The 18427-nt window shown below is 45.3% G+C and overlaps 1 protein-coding gene across 1 annotated transcript in view; it reads left to right on the top strand.

The window, feature by feature from the left end:
• The window catches only part of LOC127653991 (potassium voltage-gated channel subfamily H member 7-like), a 118672-nt gene that overhangs the window by 84825 nt on the left and 15420 nt on the right, over positions 1 to 18427 (top strand). Inside the window, exons 8-11 of the mRNA XM_052140896.1 lie at positions 137 to 336; positions 835 to 837; positions 1622 to 1874; positions 10144 to 10349. Of these exons, the coding sequence (XP_051996856.1) occupies positions 137 to 336; positions 835 to 837; positions 1622 to 1874; positions 10144 to 10349 (662 nt within the window). The remainder of the gene's footprint in view (positions 1 to 136; positions 337 to 834; positions 838 to 1621; positions 1875 to 10143; positions 10350 to 18427) is intronic.

Below are 18427 nucleotides of genomic sequence, written 5' to 3'. Positions count from 1 at the left end.
ATTTTATGCTTTGTGAAGCACTTTATGCTAAATTGCTAAAAGGTGCTATAAAAATAAAGTTGTTGTTATCATAGTATATTTATTATTTGGCTTTAAAATAGCTTGAATACTTTTGCTCTTTCTCCTTGTATTATAGCTCTGATGTATGCTAGCATCTTTGGGAATGTGTCCGCTATAATCCAGCGGCTGTACTCCGGAACAGCTCGGTACCATCTGCAGATGCTTCGGGTCAAAGAATTCATCCGCTTCCACCAGATCCCCAACCCGCTCAGACAAAGACTTGAGGAATACTTCCAACACTCGTGGACCTACACCAACGGAATCGACATGAACATGGTACGAGCCTCTGTGTGTGTGGTCAGGCTGATTTCCCTTAAAGGGATAGTTCACCCTAAATGTAAACTCTATCATCATTTACTCACCCTCATGTTTTTTGAAACTTGATATTTTTCTTTCTAATGTTAGCATTAATCACTATTCGCTTTCAATGTATAGAAATAAGATGCTAGAAAGTGAATGGTGACAGAGGCTATCAGTCCCTAACACTCCACCTAACGTCTTCTTGTTCTACGGAAGAAATAATCTTGTATGGATTTTGGAACAACATGACAGTGAGCAAATGATGACAGAATTTTCATTTTGGGGTGAACTATGATCTTGGGTAATTAACACAGATTTATTGAACAAACCGTGTTCCTGAGAGTTTTTAATGTGCCAGTCTGAAACTGTGTTAATGTTGAACGAGTTCATAATGTCTATGCACTGATCTGATAAGTATTGTCTCTTTCTTATACGCACTCAAACGGACGGACTTCAACACTCTGGTAAGAGCAGGAGGTATAGATATATGTCTTGTCCACTTTAATGTTTGGTTCGACTTGATTTTTAACTGTGAATTGAGGTGTGTTGGTAAAATCAAATTATTTTATTGGGTAAGAATTGTCTAAATGGTTTAGCCAATCAAAGTAATTAAAGATTGGGCCATTTGAGGATTGATGTTAGATTCTCTGTATTTAAAGACTATTCAGGAAACTAATGGCCATGGGCAATGTGGCTGGCATGATACCAACCTCATTCCTGGCACAGGCATTTGCCAAATAATATTCACACGTATTCACTTTTATAATTTAGTTCCTTTTATTCAATTAAATGAAAATGTCACTTTAATGGATGTAGGTTGTACCGTCATTGTTTCCATTTTATTAGTCCTCACGATGGATGGATGGATGGATGGATGGATGGATGTTCCCAAATAGACAACACAAATCTAATTTCATACAGGAAACATTGTTTTTTACCAATTTTTTATATTAGATGAACCAAAAAGCCTGAAGAACATGAGAAATTGGCCACAACACAAATGGGAATTGCATTCTCCTCTCCTTGATGTGTCGTATATCATTTTATATGAAGCAAAAGCAAATAAAAGGCAAACCTGATCTAAAGCTACAATAAAAACAAATGGAATTGTTCCCAGAGACAGGGCTGTATTAGCATTGTATAATCTGAGCTTGAACTCAAAGATCTTAAAAACCTGCAATCATTCTGCGCTCCTCTTCTCCAAGGGGAAAATGTTTTCTCCCCTTCTGTCTTTTTCTCTTTCTCTTCCCCATCTCTGCAGGTACTGAAGGGTTTTCCAGAGTGCCTGCAGGCTGATATTTGTCTTCATCTGAACAACAGTTTGCTCCAGAGCTGTAAGGCGTTCCATGGAGCGACCAACGGATGTCTACGGGCACTGGCAATGCGCTTCAAGACCACCCACTCACCACCAGGTGATACGCTGGTGCATTGCGGGGATGTTCTCACGGCCCTCTACTTTCTTGCCAGGGGATCCATCGAGATTCTCAGGGATGACACCGTGGTGGCTATACTGGGTGAGTGATGAGCAATCAAACACACCATCACTTTGAACTGGATGTATAAGATAAGACTGAGTGTAAAATCTCATGGGTATTATAATATTTATTTATCGTGTATTTTCTATAACTTGAAAGGAATAGATCACCCAAAAATGAAAAATCATAATTTACTCTTCCTCATGTTGTTCCAAACCCATATGACTTTCTTTCTGTTTTTGAGAACTTGTTGAACTTGTTGCAACTCGTTTAGCACTAAAAACAATGCAAGTTCTTTCATGAGTGTGCTCATGAGTGCTCAATGGACGTCAAGATTTTTACTGCAAGAAGAATTACATTTCGGGTTATTTCTCAACAAACCTCAGTATGCCTTCAGAATATTATACACAAGTCACATGGATTACTTTTATTAAAGTTTTGGGTGCTTTAAGTTTTAAAATGAGTGATTATCAATTGCTTTTGTATTGAATTTAGCAAAGTATATTCATGCATGTTTTTTCCCTTTTGTGTTCTGCATAGAAAGAAAGTCTTACAAGTTTGGTACAACATTAGGATGAGTAAATTATGATATAATTGTAATTTTTGGATTAACAATTTCTTTAACATAGTGTCACCATTGAATGGCACCATTCAAGGTTAAAAAGGAACTTTTTCACGCCTGCCAATGGTGTGTGAATTTTGGTCAGTGCAGTTCAACGACATTGGCCAGTCTCCAGTGTAACTGGAAGTATCAAAAAAACATGTCGGTAACACTACAATAAGGTTGTATTTTTTAACATTAGTTAAAGGGATAGCTCTTCATTCATTATGTACTCACCCTCATGCCATCCCAGATGTGTCAAGATTGTGGGTGAAGGCAGACACAGGACGAGGATCTATCTGCAGCGGTGGTTTATTAAACAAAACATGAACCAAGGAAAACATCCACGATGGGAAAAAGGTAAACAAAAACATGGAAGGCACACAAGGAGTTAACAGGAACACGGACGGCAGACAAGGAGATAACAGAGGCGAAAACAACAACGGAAAACATGGGCATAAGGCATCTACATTCAACAAAGACCGACAGGGGAAAGGAGAAACAAACAGGGTTAAATACACAAACACAATGAAGACTAAACGAGACACAGGTGAGAACAATGAAGAGTGCAGGCAGTGAGAGAGGCCAGGAATTGTGGGAATTGTAGTTTATACACAGACAGTGAAACACGGGGCGGACAACAAGGAAAACGTGACATGGAATGTGACGTGCTGAGTGAAACAGAAAACACGGACCGGACCACAAGGAACGTGACATGGAATGTGACGTGTGGTATGTGAAACAGAGAACATAGGGCAGACAACACAACATAGCCCCCCCTCAAAAGGACCGGATTCCAGACAGTCCTAAGAAGAATAGAAAAAATAAACAAATGTTCAAGGAGAGGGGGGCTAGACAAGGGGGAAAACAGACAGACCAAAGGGGCCACAAGGGACACAAAGACAGACCAAGGAGGCACAAGGAACAATTAGGCAGTCCATGGGGGCAAAAGGGGCAATTAGGCAGTCCACGGGGACACAAGGGGCAATTAGGCAGTCCACGGGGGCACAAGGGGCAATTAGGCAGTCCACGGGGGCACAAGGGGCAGACAGGCAGACCAGGGAGGCCAAGAGGGCAAGCAAGCAGTCTCTGGGGTTGTGTGAAGGGAACCGGGTCAGGTGGCCTGGGGGGCGTCCACAGGGTAGGGATAGGCTTAGGAGGCCAGGGAGGTATCGACCGGGCAGGGACAGGTTTAGGTGGCCTGGGAGATGGCTGTAGAGCAGGGGCCGGTTCAGGGGGCCTGGGAGGAGGCCACTGGACAGGGAGGCGGAGCTGAGAGGGGCTCTGGAGACGAAGCTGAGGGAGGCTCTGGAGGCTCAGGAGGCAGAGCTGAGGGAGGCTCTGGAAGCTCAAGAGGCGGAGCTGAGGGGGCCTATGGAGGCTCCGGAGGTGGAGCTGAGGAAGGCGGAGCCGAGGATGGCTCGGGAGGCCCAGGAGGCAGAGCCGAGAGAGAGATCCAGGAGGCGGAGCCGAGGCAGGCCCAGGAGGCGGAGCCGAAGAAGGTTCAGGAGGTGGAGCCGAGGAAGGTTCAGGAGGTGGAGCCGAGGAAGGCTCAGGAGGCGGAGTCGAGGAAGGTGGTGCCGTAAGAGGCTTTAGGGGCGGAGACCTGGTAGGCTCTGGGGGCAGAGCCGTAGGAGGCTCGGGAGGCGGAGCTCTAGAAGGCTCTAGAGGTGGAGCTCTAGAAGGCCCTGGAGTCTCTGGGAGCAGAGCCGTAGGAGGCTCTGGGGGCGGAGCCATAGGAGGATCTGGGGGCGGAGCCGAAGGAGGTGGAGCCGTAGGAGGCTCGGGATGCGGAGCCGTAGGAGGCTCGGGATGCGGAGCCGTAGGAGGCTCGGGAGGCGGAGCCGTAGGAGGCTCGGGAGTCTCTGGGAGCAGAGCCGAAGAAGGCTCGGGAGACGGAGCCGAAGGAGGCTCTGGGGGCAGAGCCGAAGGAAGCCCGGGAGGTTCTGGAGATGGAGCCCTGGAAGACACGAGAGGTGGAGCCCTGAGTGGCTCGAGAGGCGGGACTCTGAAAGGCTTGAGAGGTGGAGCCCTGGAAGGCTCGAGAGGCTTGAGAGGCGGAGCCCTGGAAGGCTCGAGAGGCCTGAGGGGAGGAGCCCTGAGTGGCTCGAGGGGCTCGAGAGGCGGAGCTCTGAAAGGCTTGAGGGGCGGAGCCCTGGAAGGCTCGAGAGGCTTGAGGGGCGGAGCCCTGGATAACTCGAGTGCCTTGGGGGGCGGAGCCCTGGGAGGCTCGAGAGACTTGAGAGGCGGAGCCCTAGGAGGCTCGGGAGGAGGAGCCCTGGAAGACTCGAGAGACTGGAGAGGCGGAGTCCTAGGAGGCTCGGGAGGAGGAGCCCTGGAAGGCTCGAGAGACTGGAGAGGCGGAGCCCTGGAAGGCTCGGGAGGAGGAGCCCTGGAAGGCTCGAGAGACTTGAGAGGCGGAGCCCTAGGAGGCTCGAGAGGCGCTGGCTCTTGGACGGTCATGGCAACTGGCGCTGGCTCTTGGAAGGTCATGGCTACTGGCGCTGGCTCAGGGACGGTCGAGGCTACAGGCGCTGGCTCAGGGACGGTCGAGGCTACAGGCGCTGGCTCTGGGACGGTCGAGGCTACAGGCGCTGGCTCTGGGACGGTCGAGGCTGGCAACGCTGGCTCGCTGACCGTGGCAGGCGTGGGCGCTGACTCGCTGACCGTGGCAGGCGTGGACGCTGCCTCGCTGACCGTGGCAGGCGTGGACGCTGGCTCGCTGACCGTGGCAGGCGTGAGCTGGAGAGCGGAGGCTTTCCTTCTCCTCCTGGAAGAAGTTGGCAGCGCTCATCGATCCGGGTAGGCAAGGGCTCAGGCTCGACAGCCGGAATCACGAGGGGTGGTTCCTCGGGCGCGAGTTTACTCAGAACGAGACTCACGTACTCCCTCCACGGGTGCTCTCCGGGTACCGGTGTCTCTCTACCGGGATGATGGTAACCCGACCCAGTAGATGGTCTTCAGGGCATCGTCGTCGAGCCTGGTGTGGATGGCGACCGTGGAGAAGAGTCGTGAGTACTCGCGGACAGGAAAATTTGCCCGGGCCAGTTCGAGGAAAACCGCTGCTAGATCCATTTGGGGGGGGGGTCGGTCTTTCTGTCAAGATTGTGGGTGAAGGCAGACACAGGACGAGGATCTATCTGCAGCGTTGGTTTATTAAACAAAATGGGTAATACAAAAACATGAACCAAGGAAAACATCCACGATGGGAAAAAGGTAAACAAAACCACGGAAGGCACACAAGGAGTTAACAGGAACACGGACGGCAGACAAGGAGATAACAGAGGCGAAAACAATGACGGAAAACATGGGCATAAGGCATCTACATTCAACAAAGACCAACAGGGGAAAGGAGAAACAAACAGGGTTAAATACACAAACACAATGAAGACTAAATGAGACACAGGTGAGAACAATGAAGAATGCAGGCAGTGAGAGAGGCCAGGAATTGTTGGAATTGTAGTTTATACACAGACAGTGAAACACGGGGCGGACAACAAGGAAAACGTGACATGGAATGTGACGTGCTGAGTGAAACAGAAAACACGGACCGGACCACAAGGAACGTGACATGGAATGTGACGTGTGGTATGTGAAACAGAGAACATAGGGCAGACAACACAGGAACGTGACAAGATGTTCATGACTTTCTTTCTTCTGCAGAACACAAATATTTTTAAAAGAATATCTCAGTTCTGTAGGTCCATACAATGCAAGTAAATGGTGATCAGACCTTTGTAGCTACAAAAATCACATAAAGGAAACATGGAAATAATCCATAAGACTCCAGTGGTTAAATCCATGTCTTCAGGAGCGATATAATAGGTGTTGGTGAGAAACAGATAAAAATGCACTTCCTTTTTTTACTCTAAATCTCCACTTTCACTTTTACATCAGAAAGTCACATGTGGTGCCTGTTTAGTTCCACTTTCACATCTGAAAGTTAAAGTGGAGATTTAGAGTAAAAAAGTACTTAAATATTGTTCTGCCTCTCACCCATACCTGTTGTGTTTCTTCTGAAGATATGGCTTGAACTGGAGTTGTAGGAATTATTTTTATGCCGCCTTTATGTGATTTTTGGAGGTCTGATCACTATTCATTTGCATGGTATGGACCTACAGATCTGAGACATTTTTTCTAAAAATGTTTGTTTGTGTTCTGCTGAAGAAAGAAAGTCAAACACATCTGTGATGGCAATAGGGTGAGTAAATGATAAGACAATTTTTGTTTTTGGGCGAACTATCCCTTTAACACGAACAGTGAACAATACTTTTCAGCACTTATTAATCTTGTTTAATGTTCATTTTAACATGTACTAATACATTTCTAAAATTAAATGTTGTATTAATTAACATTAGTTAATGCATTATTAACTAACATTAACTAACCATGAACAATTGTGTTTTTATAAATTAACATTAAACAAGATGAATATATGCTGTAAAAATATATTGTTCATTGTTAGTTCATGATACTTAATGCATTTACTAATGTTAACAAATAGAAACTTACTGTAAAGTGTTACAAATGTTTCCAAAAAAGACACATTAATTACGTTTCCATCCAAGGATTTTTTGTGAAAAAAGTTTTAGAGCATCAAAATAAAGCTGATGGAAACACACATTATTGCTAAAATGTCACAAATGTCGACATGATATTTTTCTGTTTAACTCAAGTGCATAAATTCTATATCAATACATCAAATGATGCGAAAAACAGTTTTGTTGATTTTTGTTTTTTGTTGGCATTAACGCAAAAATGTAGTCACATGACAGAGTTTTCCCCAATCGTTAGGGAAAAATATCAACAAATGATTCTGATGCATTTGACCATTAAAACTGGAAGAAATGAGCCACAGAATTACAGATGAACAAAGCTGGCACAAGAGAATATACATCCAATAATCTACTGTTTACAGTGTCAGTATCCATATAGCACAGCAGATTATTGGATTGCTGTAGAAAATGGGTTGTCTTACAATTTAGCACTTGCACACTCATCTAAATTTAATATAAACAGCTCAGAGACTCACAGGTAATAAGAGACTTAATGAAAGAAGTGGTGTCCTTCATTCAAGGATATCTGTCCTGTGATGAGCTCATCATGTTTTTATAGATGGAGAGAGACTGAAATAGAGGAAAGGTGAGATAGAAACCAAATGTGAAAGTGAGAGAATTAGGGAGAGGGATAGAAAGGTCATAATTAAATAAGTCAACTTGGGAATGAGAGTAACAGTGGTGTACATGTTTCCCTTGTTATGCGAAATGTCAGTGTGATGGAGAGCCCCAAGTGACAGCATTAGTTTTATTATATACGGCCACATTTATAGAACTCACACTAATGGTTCCTACAGAATTCTGTTTTTGCAGTGAGGCAGCTACAGTATAGAGATTTTTATGTTTTAAAGATAAAGATTATAGTTTAATTTTTTCATATTTTTTATTCAAATTAAAGTGTCGCAAATGTGTATCTTTAACTACCGCATGCTACAATTTCAGAAACCTTAAATGCACAAAACAATACATTTCTACAAAGTCAGACATGACTGAAAGTTATGTCTTATGTAAGTGATTTCGATGTTATTTGTTTGTGAATCGGACTACACTAGTCACACGCTAGTTGTATGTTTGTTGTTGAGAATAGAAATAGTAGAAAGATTTGTGTGACAGGGTGGAGGGTGGGCCGGGTTGTGATTCTACACACCCGGTCCCTTATCAAGCTAATCAAGCCTCCGAGAGGGATAAATCTGACTGAGAACGGTGGTGACAGAGAGAATGTTTATGGGCAGCTGTCCCTCCTATGTGTGTGTTTGTGTCATTTGGTTTATTTCTTCATTAAACTATTATTTATATTGTCAAGCCAGTTCTCGCCTCCTCCTTTCAATTGAACTGCTTTACAACCACATTTGATATCAACCCAGTGTTATGATAGGTCTTAATATTACGAGATGGCAAAATCGTAGAAGTCAGCTCATACAAAAACATAAGACTTTTACTTTAATAAAGGAAAAATGAACAAACCAACAAACAATGTTATTACAATGTTTCCTATGACTAACCCACACCCCAAACCTAAGCCTAACCATTATGTCTAACTCCTTACCCAACCTAATCCAAACTATGATTTAAACATGAAAATAGCAGCATAGTAAAAATAGCATTTTCATTGCATTTCAGGAATTTCTTTAACAAAAATTTAAGTTTTGGATAGGAGACAGATTTGATGCCTGTATTGTATCAATTTGAATATCTTTTTGTTAATTGGTTGGTCTCTATGAGAATAAATATGGGAATAATAATTGTACCTTTTCGTATGAGGCAAATCGTTCAATATCTTACGATTTCACCATCTCAAACTAATTATTAAGAGTTGACACGTTGTTCAATTTGGACAGAAAACTTGCAAATAACAAGTAAAATATAATTTCTTCTGTTATTCTGCTGCTATAGATTTAAAAAGTGGTTCAGGGAACTCACACATATGCTCAGAGTCTATATCCACAGCGCAGAATAAGCTGAATATAAAAGGTCCATCTCTCTTCCAACGCAAGCTGGCTTTAACAGAATAATGCCAGCAGAAGAAAAAGGCACACAAACATTCACATACCCCCATGCAACTCAGCAGAAATTCTCTGCATCAAATTGCTGAGAGAAGCTTTCTCCGTTTCCTATGAGTGTTTGTAAGTTTTGGGAGAAAAACAAACCACCTCAGCAAGAATCTATTGTCTTACAAAAGTGATGTCTTACAAAGTGTCACTTCATCACTGTACTCTAATTCAAACTCTGTTACTGTAATATCATACTGCTTTATCTATAGGCTTGCTTCTAATATTCTATGTACAATGTGCAGTACCAGACCATGAGCAGGATTTAGACCCTGTGGCAGGTGGCTGCTGCCAAGTTGGCTGTTGTTTCATTGTCAAGCCTGACCTTTGATATGTGTCACTGTAGGAAAATGCTGTCAGGCATTTTAGGCTCAGTTATTCTCTCCATCATAAGAGAAGCATAGGTGTTACATTGTTTTTACTTTGTATTTGGCCCCAGATGTTTGTAACTGTTTCTTTTCATTTTCCCCCCTGCATTTTATTACTTTTATTAGGGTCGATGTGTAAAATAATTGGTAACACATGTTGCTGTAAATAGTTGAGTGTGTTTTCTTTGTTTTATTAGATTAATTTGCTGTAAGCTGTTGTTTTTGCAGAACGACCTTTCTGTTGGCATGTGTCCTCATAAAGTTCCGAATACATGTGGATTGCAGAGGCTTAAATACTGTATATATACACACACATATGTGTTTCCTGCACCACTATGCAGCGGTGGTGCTGCATCACTTCTGAATCTACTGCACCAAGACAGAGTTGTGAGTCTAAATTGAGTGTGATGATAAAAAAATAATACAAAGACAGTAAAGACAAAGTCGTTTTATTGCATTGTCTGCTTGCTGCACTCAAAAACAAACATATAGCGCAATAGTGTAATCAGATCTGAAAATGAATGACTCTGTTGACCAGGTCTTTGAATGAATCATTCAAAAGACTCATACGTTTTTGCTATTGGTTCAAAATTGTGACACCCTGACACACAAACACGAACAAATATCTTGCAAATTAATTTTCTTCCCTTCTAATTTTCAAATTTTCCATGTTCTTCATTGTATTATCTTTTCCTCCCTCTCTTCTCCACTGATCTCTGTACTCCCACCTCCCAGGTAAGAATGATATTTTTGGAGAGATGATTCATCTGTATGCCAAGCCGGGGAAAGCCAACGCAGATGTTCGAGCGCTGAGCTACTGCGACCTGCACACCATCCACAGAGAGGATCTTCTGGAGGTTCTAGACATGTATCCTGAGTTTTCCGACTACTTCCTGTCCAATCTGGAGCTCACGTTCAACCTGCGAGATGAGAACACCAAGGTAGAGAGCCAAGTGCTCATACTTAACACATCTAAATCTTAAAGGGCATGATATACACAGTATCATGGAAAACAAGCTTTTTCTCGCTCTTTTGAAATGAAAGTGTTCCCGCTAGCTCTCTCTCTAGAACACCCAGATACTTTTTGAAAGGCTGTGAAAAAAAGTCATTAAAAAAATCATCATAATATTGAAGTCACAACCATGAGCTCATTTGACACCAATTCAGTATTCATTAACTTGATGTATAACAGTGTAAATGATGCTGGTAGTTTTTACAGCTGGAGACATTAGCTGATCAGAATATAAATTCTTAAAGGTACAATAGCAAAAACGTCTAGGTTACGTATGTAACCTCCGTTCCCCGATGGAGGGAACGAGACGTTGTGTCAGAGAAGCGACACTAGGGGTCTCTCTTGAGCGGCAATATTCACCTCTGAACTATGAAAAAAAAACAGTATTTGCATGTCCCGCCCCCGGACATACGGGTATTTAAGCGGCGCAAATACGGGAGTTCATTCAGGAATTTTCTGAGGAGCCGGAAATGGTCCGGCCACAACAGGGGCTCGGCTCAGCGACGTGGCAGGGGAGACACAACGTCTCGTTCCCTCCATCGGGGAACGGAGGTTACATACGTAACCTAGACGTTCCCCTTCTGCCGCTCTCTCCACGTTGTGTCAGAGAAGCGACACTAGGGGTCCACTTAAAAAGAGCCATGCACTGAGCCGTGTACGTGATCTGCTGATACAGGAGCGAGCAGGTATTCCTACGTGCAGAACGACCAACTGTATCAGGCTGCACGTACCCTTCCTCAATGCCCCATTTAAGCCATCAGGATTCCTTATCGTTACCCTGGAGGGGGGAACAAGGTGATGGCCGCCAACATGGGAACGGGCCAGCCTGGCTGAGCCTCTTTTCTCTCTATGTTTCTCGCATAGAGCAACTATGGCCGGGGCCCTTACACGCATTGAGGGAAGGGGTTCTTAGCCCTTATTAGGGCGGAGAAGACCCTGCAGAGGCCACACCTACCCGGGAGGGGAGGCAAATTATGAGTGGCAAATACATTGCATGGCCTATACGTAGGTCTTATGCGGAAAAGTAGTGCGGTGGTAGATCCAGCCTCGCAGAGGGGGGAAGCATACAGCACGGCAACCGAGGCAGCTGTAACTGCCTAAGGGAAACACGGAGTCAACTCGTGAGGGGACAGAACCGTGGTTTTACACACAGGGGGAGTCCGAACAGGAGGCCTTACCTGTGGGGCACCTATACCAGTACAGGGTAGCTTGCGGTACCCGCAGTGGTTTGGGTCGGCGAGTTCCTCCGCAGAACTGCGACCCACAAGGGCTAGGGAGGAGTCAACCAGTGTCCCAAACCTGGGATCTCCTGAGAATGAAGGCACACTGTTTCCCCCTGGTTAGGGGGAGAAGGGCGCTGGGTGCAAGCGATTCACCCGGTCAGATCGTGGACGTGCCACCGAGTTCTACGGGCTCGGTACCTGAGAGAACACGGGACGATACTGACTCAACTCGGAGATTGTAGAATCCCGCTGCTCTACAAATGTCTGCTAGGGCAGTGCCCCTAGCCAGTGCCCACGAGGACGCAACACTCCTGGTGGAGTGGGCTCGGACCCGCAAAGGGGGGGGCACGGCCTGGGTGTGATAAGCCAGGGAAATGGCGTCGACAACCCAGTGGGCAAGTCTCTGCTTGGAGACAGCATTCCCTTTCTGCTGTCCCCCAAAGCAGACGAAGAGCTGCTCAGAGCGTCTGGTGCTCTGTGTGCGGTCCAGATAAATACGTAAGGCACGTACTGGACACAGCAGTGAAAGGGCTGGGTCTGCCTCCTCCCGGGGCAGCGCTTGCAGGTTCACCACCTGATCCCTGAAGGGTGTGGTAGGAACCTTGGGCATGTAGCCCGGTCGCGGTCTTAGGATCACGAAAGTGTCCGCCGGACCGAACTCCAGGCAAGCGTCGCTAACAGAGAACGCATGCAGGTCCCCGACCCTCTTGATGGAAGCGAGTGCGATCAGCAGGGTGGTCTTGAGAGAGAGGGCCCTGAGTCCAACTGAGTCAAGCGGCTCGAATGGGGGTCTCCGGAGTCCCATAAGGACAACCGAGAGATCCCAGGAGGGAAACAGGTTAGGCCGGGAGGGAGTCATCCTCCGGGCACCTTTTAGGAACCTGACGATTAAGTCATGCTTACCAGGAGACTTGCCGTCTACCGTGTCGTGGTGGGCCGTGCCTTGAGGGTGGAGGGGGACAGCCTCCTCTCCAGCCTCTCCTGAAGAAACACAAGCACTGACCTAACTGCGCACTTCTGCGGGTCTTTGGCTCTGGAAGAACACCAGTCCGCAAACAGACGCCACTTCAGGGCTCAAAGATGCCTGGTCGAAGGGGCTCTGGCTTGGTTAATAGTGTCTATGACGGCCGAAGGTAGGCCGGCTAGATTCTCCGCGTCCCGTCCAGGGACCAGACGTGGAGATTCCAGAGGTCTGGATGCGGATGCTAGAGCGTGCCCCGTCCCTGAGAAAGAAGGTCCTTCCTCAGGGGAATTCGCCAGGGAGGGGCTGTCATGAGGAGCGTGAGATCCGAAAACCACGTCCGGTTGGGCCAGTAGGGGGCCACCAGAGTGACTTGCTCCTTGTCCTCCCTGACCTTGCATAGCACCTGTGCAAGAAGGCTCACTGGGGGAACAGTCGTGGGGCTGAGGGCGGAAGCACCGCATCCTGGGCGCCGAGACTGTTGAGGCCTGAAAGCAAAGTGCCGTGAGAACGGCATTTGCGGGCCATGTGACCCAGAGGTAAAGGAAATATCTCTTTTATTGAGAATTTGGGTACGGGGGCTGCGGCATATGAAAAAACAAAAGATTCTCCTCCCGGCCCTCCACCGGGGGACGGAGCGGTCTTACCACCTCCGGAGCTAACTTCTCGTCCTCTGGGTCCGTTGTCTCAGGGACGCTTGGGAGCCTTCCGGGTCCTCGAAGGGGTCCGTGAGGCAGGGGGCGTACGCTTCCTGCGGTTTGCTCGACGCCGGGGCTGAGAGCTGGGCCCAGGTTGGGGCAAAGCAGAAGGTCTTCTGGCCACGGGAGGACGCCCTCAGCGAGCAGGTGGGGCCTGGGCCGTGGCGGCAAGCTTGCAGCGCGGCATGATGTGCGAAATGGCCTCCGTCTGCTTCTTCACCAGGGAGAACTACTGGGAAAAGTCCTCAACGGTGTCGCCGAAGAGGCCGAACTGGGAGACAGGGGCGTTGAGGAAGCGAGTCTTGTCTGCTTCATGCATCTCAACCAAGTCCAGCCATTGCTGACGTTCCTGGATCACCAGAGTGGCCATTGCCTGCCCGAGTGCCTGCGCTGTGACCTTCGTCGCTCTCAGGGCGAGGTCGGTTGCTGAGCGCAGTTCCTGCAGCGTGTCGCGATCAGGGCCACCCCCGTGCATGTTGCGAAGTGCCTTGGCTTGGTGGACCTGCAGGAAGCCATGGCATGCAGGGCGGAAGCGGCGCGTCCGGTAGCGCTGTAGGCCTTCGCGGTGAGCGAGGATGTTGCTCTACAGGACCGGGAAGGGAGTACAGGGCGGCCCCGCCAGGTGGTAGTGCTTCCGGGACATAAGTGGAGCGCAACAGCTCTATCCACCTGGGGGATCTCCGTGTACCCGTGGCGCGCTCCGGCATCGAGGGTGGCGAGGGTGGATGAGCAGGTGGCGGTGCGACGAGTGGAGAGGGGTGCTCTCCACGAAGATGTCAGCTCATCATGCACCTCCGGGAAGAAAGGAACCGGGGCGAGGCTGTGAGCGGCGCCCCACGCCCAAGAACCAATCGTCCAGCCGTGATGGCTGTGGGGAGGATGGAGGAGTCAACGAGCGTGCCGGGGCGCGGGTGGTCCGAGGGGGCGTACCCGGCGGAGCTGCACCCGCTGCCATCCCCGAATCACCTCCATCGCCAGCTGCATCATCCTCAATCCCGTGGGAAGAAGGAGCGACGCGGGGGGCGGCTGGAGTGGCGGTTGTAAGCAAGCCGCGACCGCAACGTTGTCATGGTCATGTTCTCGCAATGAGAACATGAACTATCCACAAACGCAGCCTCAGTGTGATTACTGCCCAGACACACGAGACAACGCCTGTGGCCATCGGAAGCGGAGAGTACTCTACCGCATCCAGGAACAACACAGGGACGGAAAGGCATCTTTATAAAGACGCGTCCTTAAAAGGACGTTCAACGCCGCTGTGTTTTTTGCTCTTTTAGAGGAAATTACTCTTTTAAATAAAATCACTCTTTTATGAATGAAAGAACTCGTGAGAGATCTTTCTTATCAGCAACTGTCGATGCGCTCAGGGGCAGGAAGTACACAGCCGTGCAAACAGGAGAAAGCCGCTGTTGTGCGCCGTAGAATCCAACAGCATGCAGCAGAGGATAGCAGGAACTCGGTGTGTAGAACGCAGCAGTCTGCAAACACGACCATCGGCTCCGAAGAAATTTTCTGAATGAACTCCCGTATTTGCGCCGCTTAAATACCCGTATGTCCGGGGGCGGGACATGCAAATACTGGTTGCCAACTCTCATTGGCCTTTTTTCATAGTTCAGAAGTGAATATCGGCGCTCAAGAGAGACCCCTAGTGTCGCTTCTCTGACACAACGTGGAGAGAGCGACAGAAGGGGAATAGTCTGTTTAATTCTAAACGTTAGTCAAAAATGGTGAAAATCTAAATTATGATTGTTTTTATCACAATCAACCTGTGAAAGATGTAGTATATAGAATATGGCCCTTATTGCATAAAGGGGAGACCAGGGCTAGTTGCCATACTTTTTATAGTGAGTATTTCTCAGTGTATGTTTATTTTTGAAAGTCAATATCTGCATAGTCACATACTGTACCCTGAAGTATTTTAACCATTACTGCCCAAGATACAGTTAATTTACTCCAATAGCATGTTGTCACATACAATACAAAAATATCACAACATGATTTTGCTTGGTTTAATTTGACGGCTGTTAACAAAAAGGGGGAAAAACAGCGGTCGATGAGGCCGTATACATATATACATAAAAGTTTGAAATAATGTACAGATTTTGCTCTTATGGAAATAAATTGGTAATTTATTCACCAAAGTGGCATTCAACTGATCACAATGTATAGTCAGGACATTACTGATGTAAAAAACATCATCATTATTTATAAGTTATTTTTGATCAAATCTAGACAGGCCCCATATCCAGCAGCCATCACTTCAACACCTTATCCTTGAGAAAACATGCTAAATTCATTATCTGACACTAGAATATCACTTGCCATTATATCAAACACTGCTGAAAAATATTTGGTTTGTTAAATGAAGCTTAAACACAAAGATTATCTTTGTTTTTGAGTTGCCACACTATGTAATAGACTGTCTTAAGGTCAATATTAGGTCAAGCTGACAGCTTCATTGAATTCTACCCGCTCAACACCAGTTTCATGTGCAACAGTAAAGAGAAGACTCAGGGGTGCAGGCCTTATGGGAAGAATTGCAAAGAAAAAGCCACTTTTGAAACAGAAAAAAAAGGATCTGAAAAACTGTCATTGCAGCATGTGGAGGATTATTTGATGAGAACACTTTGAGGTAGTTTAAGAAGTTCTAGGGAAAAAAAATCAAATTGTATTAGTAATTTTCCACATTATTAATGTCCTGACTATACATTGTGATCAGTTGAATGCCACTTCGGTGAGTAAAAGTACCAATTTCATTCCATAAGAGCAAAATCTGTGTGTGTGTGTGTGTGTGTGTGTGTGTGTGTGTGTGTGTGTGTGTATATATATATATATATATATATATATATATATATAAATGAAAAGAACGTAAATTAAATACAAAAAAATTTAATACAAAAATGAAATATGGTACAACGAAATATGGTAGAGGCTAATGTCAACAGAAAAAAATGATTCAGCATACATAATCTTAATACATGCTTAATACATTCACAGCATTTGACACATTTAACACATGCTTAAATCACTCAAAGCATTTGATGCATCTCTAACCAGGCTTTACTGACAGGAATAACAGTTTAAAACAATAAATTCCTTAAAAAACATTTAAAAAAAAAAAACAGATTTTCACATATAACACGTATTACACTTATTTGGAAAATACTCTAGGCTTAAAAATAAATTAAATATGATATGATTAATACTAAATGTACATGCCCAGTTCTTGCACATATGCACAAATTCCACACATGAAATCTATATGCACCCTTGAAAAATAACCCATGACAAACACTCAATTTTAATATACAACTCTTCTGAACACATATTTAATGCAATTTAACAAAATTTGATGTCTAATTTTTTATTTACCCAAAGAATTATCAACCGATGAACAAAACTGGAAGCTCTCTTGCACAACGTCTACTCTCACGTCTCTAACATGAGAGAGTGCCGAAAAGCAGGTGTAGCAAAACTCTTAAAGGGGCCACTTCCAATTTATGGCTAGAGATAAATTACATGTAAATTACATTACAAATTTCTCTACTTGGCTACAGTTGTACAAATGTATTACATTTAAAACACGTGACAACATACCCCAACCTGACATTCAAAATTCCTTTAATTCAGTAGGGTTTTGAATTAGGTGTTTGAAACCAAGAGATACAAACTCTGCTAGAGATAAAACACACATTTGTGTAATTGTACTTTTGACTGCAAATCTTATTGTTACTGAGATTATAGCTTTTGTGTGACAGGCTCGGTTCCAGATCAAAATCACTGAGGGTACTTCTGAAAATAGTGGGGGTTCTCTGTATAAAGTGGAGATGTATCGTAACTACACATTGTTTAAATATATTATATCATGTTTAAATGCTACTTAAACTATGTAAATAACAGTTTCTTTATGTACAAAACATTTATTGCTTCATTTTTTTAAACATGATCTGTCGCTGAAAATGACAACAAAATGCTGCATGTGCAGATTAGGACATACTGATTTGCACAATCATGCACGTTTATACGTTTTGATGCAGCAATTGTGTGTTCACAAACTGCATGGATTTTTGTGTGTTTGAAGGGATTCATGGAAATCTGCTTGCCAATTTACAGTATTAGACTTACATATTCAATTGATGTGTGAGGTGTGCAATTGTTTTGGTACAGGGGCCACATCAACCATTAAGTAGAACATGAAAGAGAGAAGATACAAATTTCTGCATAGTTGATCTTTTAATCCCAGAAGTAGTACAATTTTCTGAAGTGTATTCTGATTGGACCATTATGCAATTGCTTCATTCAATAAAACTGAATTAAGACTGAGTAAAATTATTAATTGTTTATTTTACCATACTTCAATATAGTGGTAATTTAGTATTCAATTTAACACTCTACATCAGGAGTCTGTCAGGAATCAGTCAAGCTCGTTAAAATCCACCACTCAAAGATCACTCTCCCCAGAATACTAATCACACACACCTGGTCATCATCTATCACATCATTAATCAGCTCATAAGAACACTCACCACGATTCCAGTCTTTGTCAAGCCTCCAACAGGAACAGACCGTTTCTTCCCGCATCCTGAAATCTCCGTCAACTCTGAATTCCTGAGTATCCTATTTTCCTTACCTGATTCATGCTAACCCTATGCACTGTTGTTCTGCCATCTCCAGATCTCCCACCCGATTCCTGAGCCCATGTCCGAGATCTGATCAAATGGCCCCGATCACCCCTAGAAGAGAAGAGGGGTTAACGAACTGATACTGAGTGATATTACTACGTTGGAAGTTATCTGGCTTACCTGTTGTTCTCTGTACATCCAACGATCTTCACCTGCACCCGAAGATTCACCATATACTTACCTGAAATAAACAGCATTTGAATCACTTACCTCCGATCTCCTGGTCTCTACCCTGACAGAAGGCTTGGCCTAAAAAAGGAAGAAAAACAGCGCGATGGAATCTGCTCGTAGTGTTGATAATCCTGCACAACCGCCAGCCGCCGCTGTGAATCCCAGTCAACCAGCGCCCAGTACTTCCGCAAACCCCGCTTCCTCTCTGGTTTGCTTCGCCAACCCAACTTCCCGTCCAGCGCCATTCTCCGGCCGGGCGGAGGACTGCAACG

Source organism: Xyrauchen texanus, chromosome 13 (assembly GCF_025860055.1).
Source record: "Xyrauchen texanus isolate HMW12.3.18 chromosome 13, RBS_HiC_50CHRs, whole genome shotgun sequence".
NCBI lineage: Eukaryota > Metazoa > Chordata > Actinopteri > Cypriniformes > Catostomidae > Xyrauchen > Xyrauchen texanus.
This window is presented reverse-complemented; position numbering and strand designations above follow the sequence as displayed.